General features: G+C 34.9%; 1 protein-coding gene across 1 annotated transcript; it reads left to right on the forward strand.

Annotated features, from left to right (window-relative positions):
* The first annotated feature begins 348 nt into the window (after positions 1 to 348).
* LOC131322827 (F-box protein At2g39490-like) lies at positions 349 to 4,886 on the forward strand. Its single transcript, XM_058354338.1, has 3 exons — positions 349 to 1,288; positions 2,576 to 2,734; positions 4,382 to 4,886. The coding sequence occupies exons 1-3, from the start codon at positions 443 to 445 to the stop codon at positions 4,745 to 4,747; spliced, it is 1,371 nt and encodes a 456-aa protein (XP_058210321.1). The 5' UTR covers positions 349 to 442; the 3' UTR covers positions 4,748 to 4,886.
* Positions 4,887 to 11,548: the final 6,662 nt, after the last annotated feature.

Below are 11,548 nucleotides of genomic sequence, written 5' to 3' on the forward strand. Positions count from 1 at the left end.
CCACAAAAATCTAAAAAAATATCCATAAATTTCTGAATATTATATTATGAGACCCTATCAAAAATCTGCCTCAACGGGCAAACTGAGTAGTTTCCCTTACGAATCCAAAAGTTATACTTACCGATTTTCTTTGGAGCTTATTTTTTACAAAGCCCTATAAAATAATATTAGAAAAATTATAATTATTTTTTTAGATTTTTTAAGAACCCGAAATAGGTCTAAACGCGTTTTTTCTTGCGTGATTCTTGCAAATCTTCCTTACAACTAGAATTTCCAGTCATACTTTATGAACGGTTATAGTTGGAGATAGCTATCAAATAAATGAGGTATTTAAAATACGGTTTGGTGTCACAGGTTTCGAGTATATAGCTATGTACAGACGAAGAGATCACGACCATGTACCACTTTTCATTTCTCGATCATTTTTCATCACTCTAAACTTATGAACACCACAGAATCCATGGAGGAGGAGACGATTGAAACGACGATGAGCAACTTACCCCCTGAAATCCTTCGCCAAATCGTTTCATTATTTTCATTGAAAGAGGCTGTAAGAACCAGCACTCTCTCCACCTCATGGAAAACCCTCTGGACTCCATTCCAAGTCGAATTTGACTCCGACCCGAATCAAATTACCGGTGATACCGACGATGAAGCTAGCAAGAAGATAAATCAAATCGTGGGTTTGCTCTCGAAGCCCTCCAGTTCTCCAGAGCTTTGGAGATTTTCTCTCCAAACGGAGAAGACACAGAGACCTCTGTTTTTCTCAGCTGCCAAGGGTGGAGGAGGAGGAGAAGAGCTGCATCTTGATTTCCTTGCAAAAGAAAATGAAATTCAGCGTAATTTCAAATTGGTTTACGACCCGACTCCTCGAATCTCCAATTTGTCTTCGATAAAGACTTTGCATCTGGTTTCTGTCAACAAAATTGCCGAGGACTTGGTTTCGACTCTGTTTTCCAGCTGCCGGTTTCTCGAAAGCTTGAAGCTTGAGAAATGCAGTGGGATTCAGAGCATCGATATCAAAGCAAGTGACTCTCTCAAGAGTTTTGAAGTGGTGGGTTGTGAAGACTTGGAAAGTATCGCGATTTCTGCACCGAATTTGAAGTCGTTGTGGTACAGAGGAGCACTTCCTCTGATTCAGATAAATGGATGTCTGAATTTGGTTGATGTGGTGCTTGATTTGAGAGAAGGATTTGGCAGAAGTGAATTTGATTGTGAGGATGTTTTGAATCTTCTTTCCTCTCTCAAGGATGTTGAGATTCTCAAGATTAGTGGGTGGCTTCTTGAGGTATTTTTTACAATCTCTTGTTTCGTTTTCTTTTGGTGTTTTTTCCTTGCATTCTTTTGGCTTACCACCTTTGAGTTTTTTTTTCCTTTTTATCATCTAAACTATGCACATTTTTTCTACTTAGTCCCTAAAATATCGATTTGATAATTTCATCTCCTTAACTATTATACCGTAACCTATTTAGTACAATAGATAACGAAAATTAGAAATTTGGATGAAAAATGTCATGTAAGGCCCTGTTTGGACCATGTAAAGCAAATACTTCATTATGAGAGTCTTAGAGATAAAAATTAATTATGACCCTTTAGGATAAAATGATCAGAAAAATAAGATATTCGCACCGGTTCAAACAAATTAAAAATTGAAGCACTTAATTTTTTTACAAGATTCATGTATTAGAATCTTACGTGGCATTTTATAGAGACTAATGCACTTATATATATATTAAAAGACTAAATTCTTTATATAGAATTTAGACTGTTTCTATATTAAAAATATGGTTAAAAATTAGGCAATCCAAACAAGGACGAAGGGAGTAAAAAATATGGTTAAAAAATTCAGTACTCCAATTTTCAATCTGTTGAAATCGGTGCGAAGATCTTATTTTTTTTATTATTTTATGCTAAAAGGTTATAGTTAATTTTTTTTTCTAAAACTCTCATAATCAAGTATCTGCTCTAAAAGATTCTAAATAAAAAGTATATATTTAATTATGATAGCCCTAGAGATAAAAATTAATCATGACTCTTTAAAATAATATCTTCGCACTGTTTTAAACATATTGAAAACTCGAGCACTTAATTTTTTTAGAAGGTCTATATACTAAAAAAAATGGTTAAAAAATTAAATGCTCCAATTTTCAATCTATTGAAATCGGTGTGAAGATCTTATTTTTCTGATTATTTCATCTTAAAGGGTCATAATTAACTTTTATCTCTAAAGCTCTTATATTCAAGTATTTGCTTTACAGGGTTCCAAAAGAGCCTTACATGACAGTTTCCATCCAAATTCCCAACTTTCGTTATCTATTGGACTAAGTAGGTAACAGTATGATAGTTGAGGAGATGAAATCGTCAAATTAATAATTTAGAGACTAAGTAGAAAAAATGTGCATAATTTGAGAGATAAAAAAAAAAGAAAAAAAAAATTTACAATCTTTTGATCACATCCTTTTGGTGTTTTTGGAAGCAGTCCAGTATGAGAAACCTTTTTTTTTTTCACTTTATTGGAGTTTCTTGAATGCTCAATTTGTTATCTAACTTGAACTACTTTTTCCACTTGAAAAAGTGGTTGTTTGCAGCAGGGGTGGTTTTCGAAAGGCTTCAGTTCAGATTCAACAAGTTGAAGGAATTAAGCTGGTTTGATGCTTTGATGAACCAGACAAAGAGGGATTCATTGGCTTGCTTCTTGCACATATCACCTCACTTGGAAATATTGTTTGTCAAGGTGAGACAGTACTCAACAATTTAAGTGAAAGTGATACATAACCAAAACCATTTATTAAATAATTTTTTTGGGCGTAATCTTGGATATTTTCAAAAATATTAGGATAAAAGTCATAATTTTTTACTTTTCCGATTCATCTTGAATAATTCACAAAAATTTGAAGCAAAACTAACAAATGCAAAAAAAAAAAAAAATCATATTTGAATAAATACAAAACTCAAAAAACCCATAAAGCTCTTTGTGGAACAAGGCCCTAAACCATAAAAGAATTTGTGCAGAGTAGACTCTAAAACTTAAAGTTGAAAGTACACAGAGACCTCTTCAACTATGCCTTTTTTTTCACGGGAACCCCCTAAAGTTTAAAACCATCCGTACAAACCCCCTCAACTATATGAAATGAAAAATTGATTAACTTTGTTAACGGAATGAGGCGAAATGACGATTCTACCCCTAACAAATCACCCACACTGACCCCTCATTTATAAAAATTGTCTGCACTAACCCCTTCATCTTAACGTTCTTTTTGACAGAATGGTGTTAATTGGTTAACAATGATAGTTGAGAGAGTCTCCCTACTTTCACCAAACTTAAACGTTACCTAATAAATGCATGTATTTGATTTTGTTTCCTTAGAAAGTGGTCATCTAAATTTCATGAAATTTAGGATGGTGCTAATGCCACGAGGGTATTTGTTAGACACATGATAAATTGTGTGGAGTAACCATTATACCCCTGTTCAGACAAACCGATGAAGAAATCAATGCTCTCCTCTCTCACCTCTCTCACACAATCGTTTTAGCAACTCACCCTTCTTTTTCCCTTCTCCTTCAAAGGCACACCACTACAATTCCTCTACTCTCTGCACCACTCCAATTCCTCAACTCTCCTTCCTGATTTCTTTCAACCCTTTGTAATTTCCAACACCACAAAACCCACTTCGCCCTCTCTCTCTCACCAGAAATCAGCCACAGCGCCCCATCCATCCCTCTTTTCGTTTTATCTTTTTTCCTCTTCACGCTTGATTTAATGCTGCAGACTATGCCTTAAGTTATTCTATGTTTAGATAAAAAGAGGAAGGAACTGGAGTGATGCTCGATTCGGAAGTCAGCAGCGTTTCGGCTGTGACGTTGTCATCGGTGAAAAGTGGTCGGCAATAATATGGTCTTTTGCGCATGGGGCAAGTCGCAAGAAGTTTTTGATTTGTGAACTCAAAATTTCTACATCCCGGATTTGTTTCCTTGGATGTTAAATTTTTTTTTTGTTTTTGGTTTCCTCGAGATAACGATCCACAAAATAAAGAGAACTGAGATTAAAGACAAGAAATATGAGGAAACAATCGAGAGTAGAGGAGAGGAGTTCGGAGAGAAGAGAGGGAATGGCCTAAATGGGTGTATTGATGTGAGAGAAAATGGGTCTAGTGGAAGAGTCAAGAAACAGTCAACTAGTTAAGGGTAAACCTGTCAGAGTAAATACACAGTTGTGCCATTAACAAATACCCTCGTGGCATTAGCGCCACCCGAAATTTATTCCTCTTTTTGCATATACCTTATTTTGAAGGAAAATAAAATTTTCTTCTCATTACCTTTCTTCCACTTCATTTTCTCCCCATTTTTTCTCTTCTTCTTAACCCATTGGAATTATGTGCAGATTGATCAAAATTTGAGCTCCATTTCCTGCCCATATTTCCACCAATACTGGCACGAGCCTCACTTGTGGATGGACTACGAAACAGTGATGTCGCATGCTTGTCAACTTGAACATCTGAAAATCATTCAATTGGAAGGTTTTACAAATGAAGAGGATGATCAGTTGATGATGCTAATGAATCTTTTGCTAAGGCAGTCAGTTGCTCTTAAATCCATGACTGTGATATCACCGGAAAAAGAGTCACGCCGAGTCAGGAAAATACCGAAGGGTCAGTTAAAGCAAACATCCGCGTGCAATCCGAAGTGGATAGTTATTTCTTCTCCGAACGAGGACCACTTTTTTGCATTAATCGAAGACAGGAAATAATTTCCTTTGGTTGTAAATTTAGGTGATCAAGCTTTATGATTTTCTTTTTTTGGGGGGAGGGAGGACTGAACTGTTGTAAAATGGGAGGAATTGGATGGCCCTACAAAAATAATTGATTGAATAAAATCAATTCTGTACAGATTAAACTTGTTTTTTTCCGTAACTGGACATGCAAGAAAAAGTCTTCCAGTTATATTTCTGTTTGACCCCCCCCCAAAAAAAAAAGTCTTCTAGTTTACAGTGTCAAATTTATTTGATCCATGAATTGTCCTTTTCACTTTGTGCCAATTTTGTTTGCTTTACGAAACGTAATCTATGGATAAAATCGGGAGAACCGTGCCCCATGGATTGGTTCGAAACCAGATCATAGGACTTTTGGTCTAGACACGAATTGCATTTTCTTAGAACCACGTGTGACTCACAGTTCAATTCTAGGATTCATAAGCATCCGAACCGATCTGGAGCGTGGACAGCCCTAGTCTTGAATTAGGTTCAATGTCAATATTTTACTTCCTATAACATTTGAGAGTTGCATATATAGTATTATATAATAGGGAATTGATATTCACGCTCCCTTTTTGTTATCCCCACTCTCTAATTTGTTTGTTAGTGTTGATTTTTTTTTTTTATAAAAGACACAAAAAGAGTATGTATAACCAAAAAAAAAGTGTGAATATTAATTCCCTATATAATACTAGGGATTGTCTATGCCTAAAGGCATGAAGCAACGCGTTTTGAAACACAATTTAAACGAATTATCACTCTCTACTGTTGACCACCCTGCCAGATTATGGAATACATATTTTCAAAATACATTCTCAAAACTATACTTTGAGGCCTCGTTTGATAACAGTGATAAATGGTTAAGATTCATAAGAAGATGGGATTAGGATTGAGATTGTAATGAGAATGGATTGGAAAGGAGATGGGATCTGCAAGAGTTTTTGAAATCTCATTTTTGCATTCTAGTTTTTCGGTAGGGATGAAAAGACCTAATTACCCCTGCCTTTTTATCACATTTTTTGAAATTGCTCGCATGTTATTGTCACCCTAGCCCTTATCCTCTCCCAACGTATTAGACCTATGGGATCGATGTTATAATAAATTAATATTACCTTAAAATTTTCTAAGAAAATATTTAAGACAATTTAGTTAGAAAAAAATTGAAGACTTATAAATATGGGACACATGTATTAAAGAAGATATTTTAATTCATAGGAATGATATTTAAAAACTAATGTCAATCTAAAAAGGGTTCCTGCTAGATAACACCCATTGGGCAGTCAACTTTTGAGAACAAATAAAGGTTCTTAAATCAAGGAGCAACCACCAGTCCCTCTTCCCATCCCATCTAATTCAGCATTTAGTTTACATCATTGTAGTGTGGGCGCTCATCTTTTCTTAGATGGAATGACAATTTTAACCTTCTTTTTTTCTGCCCCTTGAGAAAACCCCGCTTGGCCTCCCCCCTCTCTCTCTACAATTTTTTTGAACACCTCTCCCTCTCTACAATAATGGCAGCAAAATCCCTCCCATCTTGCCGAAAACCCTTTTCCTTCCTCATTTTTTTTTCCTAAAATAACTTGACCCTCTTACCTCTCTTTTTCCAAACCCTCTTCAAAACTGATGGAAATGTGAGTGTATAATTGTTTTTGTTTATTGGCTAGACAAGAAACCCCTTTTAGAAACAATAAGAAAAATGGGGGAATTGCTTTTCAGTGAACAAAGGGGTAAAAAATGCTTAACTCATGGACAACTTTTTCAGAAATTCATCTAAATATGAAAAGGATAAAAGTAATTCTCAATACATGGAGAGAACCACCTAAAATGACTATTACACCCTCATTCTCTTTCTCTGCCCTCATCAAAAACCACCAGCCGACTGCCTTCCCTCCCCACGCCGGCAACGCCATCTCCAGCGACACCATCTCCGACAGCCCTCATCTCCAGCGACCCAATCTCTCTCTCTCTCTCTCTCTCTCTCTCTCTCTCTCTCTCTCTCTCTCATAGCTTGCAAAAATAAATGGGTCCTTCTAATCCAAACATAGAAATTGGGCTGCCATTATCAATCTGGAACAAACATACCTCTATTTGAAGCGATTAATTGATTATATTCCCTGTTTTGTCAACATTAACTCTTCAATTTCTAATTCAAATGGCAAGACCCCTTTTTCTCCTCACAAATCTCTCATGTTAATTTATTAGGACTCTATTTTCAGCCTTTGCCAAGATATCAAAATCTCACATGGACTGAATACAGAGACGAGAGAGACTTTTGGGGGTTTAAGATTGCAGAGACAAGGATATCTTTGGCCCCGTACTTTTTCTGTATTTCTTCAAGTCCCAAAAAATTAAAACAAACAAGAAATTGAAGAAATAATGGAAGAAAATGGGATGTAATCTGAGAACCGTAGTCGATTATTGAAGTTTTTCAGCCGCCGACGATCAGATAGAGAGACTGGACTTCGGTGAAGTGGGTTTTCGATAATATAAAAAATCTATCCCCGTGTATGGACTTAAGTTGCCCCGTGTATGAACTTAAGTTGTCCCGTGTATAAATCTAAGTTGTTTGGTTTATGAACCTAAGTTGCCCCGTGTATGAACCCAAGTTGCCTCAGAAGTTGTCTCGTGTATGAACCTAAGTTGACCCATTTATGAACATAAGTTGCCTCAGAAGTTGTCCCGTTTATGAACCTAAGTTGCCATGTATATGAACCTAAGTTGCCCCAGAAGTTGTCTCATGTATGAACCTAAGTTGCCCCGTGTATAAACCTAAGTTGCCCTATGTATGAACTCAAGTTGCCCTAGAAGTTGTCTCGTGTATGAACCTAAATTGACCTGTTTATGAACATAAGTTGCCCCGTTTATGAACCTAAGTTGCCCTGTATATGAACCTAAATTGCCCCAGAAGTTGCCCCATGTATGAACCTAAGTTGCCCTGTGTATGAACTCAAGTTGCCCCAGAAGTTGTCTCGTGTATGAACCTAAGTTACCTCGTTTATGAACATAAGTTGCCCCGTTTATGAACCTAAGTTGCCCTGTATATGAACCTAAGTTGCCCCTGATTCAAGACAGGAGGGAGGGATATTTTTGTCTTCAACACCATGTCTTGGGAATTATTGTTTTCCTTTCCATGAGTTGGGAATTCCGAAAAACTGGTCCATGAGTGGGGAGTTTTTTGCCCCTCTTACCACTTAAATGTAATTCCCCCAAGAAAATTCAAGTTTCAAATTCAATCACATATCCTTTCAAATTGAATTGGGGGATGGTGTTGTGCAGTGGTGTGCGCAGCACCGTGCTGTGCACCTCCGAGTCGTCAGATCGTTGGTTGTCAAGATGAGATCCGAGCCGTTAGATGCACGATTCGATGGCTCGGAGGCGCACAACACAATGCTGTGAACTCACTGCACAACACTAACTCGAAGTCCTTTCAAATCATACCGAAGTACAAAAAAAAAAAAAAAAACATGTACAAAAAAAAAACATATCCTTTCAAAACTGTGATATAGTCAAATTAGAGCCGAACTGCGGACAATCAATTCATTATTGCAACTAGCTAGCGATTCAGAAAAAGAATGGTGCATGTTCTGAACTTCCCATGGATCGACAAAAACACTTATGCTTATATGAAATTGGGAATCAATAAGGTCTGGTTTCGCCTAATGAAAATGCTGGATTAGTTTTTTGTTTTTAGACTGAGTTCCACTAACTAAAATAAAATAAGTATTTATTTTTTGAATTAAATGTGATATATGGTTAGAGAATGATTTGTCTCGTAAAACAAAAAATAAATACTCAAAAAATATGAACCTTAGCAAAACGAGACCTATTCTAATAATTCATCGTCAAGACATATCAATAATTCACTTAACGCAAAAGTAACAAATGAAAAAAAAAATTTGAGTAACAAAAGTAATCTGGCTTTTCTTTACAATATAAAGACATTAAAGGTAAAAATTATTCTTTCAAATTTTTTCATTTTAATAATTATTTGAGTCTTTATAATACAGTACTTTTTTACTTTTAAAATTTTATTTATCAAAACGAGTGATTAATTCACAATTTTTGGCACAAATTTGATAGGACTTTAAAGAAAGACAATTAGAAAACACTAACAAAAAGACAATAAAAATTTAGCTGAAATGAGAATCAACGATAAAATGAAGATTGAAATATTAAAACACATATGGTGAATTTGGGTGATGAAGGAGAAAGGCAAATTTTTTTTTTTAATAAGCACTTCATTTTTTGGAGTTAAGACGTGAAGACCCACAATTTAGATTGGAGAAAATGGTGATGGGTCAATTTTGTCATTTCACTTCGCAACATACATCACTTCAGGCTCTCTTCAGCATAGGGGAGAAAGGCTGCCCTTGCATTTGAACTGACAGGAAAGGACTGGCCTATTAAGCGCATGGAAGGAGAAATTATTCGTTGCCCAAGGGCAACACGTCATTTTTGCCAAGGTGGTGCCACTCACCAATCAAAATCAACCATGTGAGTTAATTATAGTCTGAAAGTCTACTTGGGGCAGTAAAATATCCACTGACACACATTTCTCTCTCTCCACCATGACATAGCCTTTCTCTCTCTAAAATAGACCTGTACACCTAAAAATTCAAACTAGACGTGTACACCTAAAAATTCAAACTCAAAGTTCTGTTTTGTAAAAGCAAAAGAAGCAAAGACCCACAACATTAATTTTGGAATTTATTTTGTTTTGTTTTTATTTAAAAAAATATTTGGATAAAAATATTATTTTTATTTTTTTGATTTTTCTAGACAACAAGAATCAATAATTCTTAAAATGTAGGTGCAAAACTAACAAACGAGATTTCTTTTATAAGGACAAAACAAGAAAAAATCCAAAATTTGTTGAGTTCCGCTAAGAGCTATTTGGTTTTTTTTTTTTGGTTTTGCTATTATTCATATTTTTCGCGTTTGTTAGTTTTTTGGGACAAACTTTTATGGATTATTGATTCGTCTCAAAGAGAGGAATCAAAAAAATAAAAATTATGACTTTTATGCAATATTTTTTCAAATATCCAAGATAAAGCCGAAAAAACCGGTTTAAAGTAAAAATTACGACTTTTACCCATTTTTGAAAATAAACAAAATAAAGCCTAGTTTTGTGGGCTTTATCTTGGATATTACAAAAAAAAATATTAGGGTAAAATTAAAAAAATATTATTTTTTTGATTTTTCTTGTCGAGACGAATCAATAATCTACAAAAGTTTGTCTCAAAAATTAACAAACACGAAAAATATAAATAACAACAAAACGAAAAAACCCCAAAAAGCCCTTAGCGAAACTCAACGGATTTTGAGTTTTTTCTTGTTTTGTCCTTGTTCAAAAAACTTTCGCGTTTGTTAGTTTTGCGCCTAACTTTTACGGATTATTGATTTGTCTCATCAAGACAAATTGAAAAAATAAAATTATGATTTTTACCCAAATATTTTTTTAAAATATCCAAAATAAAACCCAAAAGCCATATTTCAACGAATATTTGGTTAAAAGTCTTAACTTTTTACTTTTTTTTATTCGTCTAGGCGAGACGAATCAATAATTTATAAAAATTAGGCACAAAACTAATAAACGCAAAAAAAAATTGAATAAAAAAAACAAGAAAAAATTCAAAAATCTTAGGAAAGTCTTGTAGTTTGAATTCAAAAATACTTATTTCTGGAGCAACCGTAATAAGAGTTTACCGCAACCGTTCAAAAGTGTTTTGGCGGTCTAGATGTTAATAAAACATTTTCGGGAAAGAGTTAAAAAAATTTCCGAAAACGTTTTATTAAAATCCGGACCGTCCAAAATACAATTGCGATGAATTACTATTATAAACAAGTTATTTCCGACTTCTCCAGAAATAAGTATTTCTCTTGAATATTTGGCCTACAGACTATTTTAGAGGGACAAGCTAGGCTGTGTCTTAGTGGAGTGGAGAGAGAAAAGTATGTGTCAGTGCATATTAGTATTTAATGCCTGGTAGACAAACTGACAATTTTCTCCAAGGCTGTTTTTGATTGGTAAGAGGCACCACTTGGCAAAATGACGTGTTGCCCTTGGGGCAACGAATAATTTAGAGCGTGGAAGACACTTTGGACTGCCCGTAGAATTTGCCATCTAAAAAAGTGGAGACTTTTAAATATGAGCACAAGTCTTTGCAAAGATATGTTAATGGGGAATTTCGAGGCCAGCCCCAAAAAGTAGGTTCGGATTTAATTTAGTACTGACAAAAATTTTTGAACTATGGCCATGAGAATTGAGGTTATGAGAGCTACATTTTTAGAATCAATTTCTGAATCATATTATTTCGGATAAAAATACCCTTGGTTATGTGAACTGGCTATATGAACTGCCAATTTTCATAGTCAGTTTTATGAGAACTACCAGTTTTCACAATCAATTCTATGAATATTGGCTATGAGAAGTGACTGTTCTCATATAAAATTAACTTTATTTGGTTATGAGAACTGAATTATGTGAACTGAAAAATAGACATTTCACATAATCTTACCACACACTAAAATACACAGTTCTCATAAAAAATATATAATTCTCATAGAAAATACACGGTTCTAATAAACAATTCTCATGGACGATACACAGTTCTCATAGAAAAATGGGCAAAGTATAGTTACCCCCCTCTAACTAACCCTCGCGTACACTTACCCCCTTCTAACTTTTTTTTTGGCACTTAACCCCCTCAAACTAATTGAAATTCAAATGGTCATAACTTCTTCGTCCAAAATCAAAAATATACAAATTATATATCGATTTTGAGGTCTTGAAGTCAG

The sequence above is a fragment of the Rhododendron vialii genome, chromosome 4a (genome assembly GCF_030253575.1).
Source record: "Rhododendron vialii isolate Sample 1 chromosome 4a, ASM3025357v1".
Taxonomy (NCBI): Eukaryota; Viridiplantae; Streptophyta; class Magnoliopsida; order Ericales; family Ericaceae; genus Rhododendron; species Rhododendron vialii.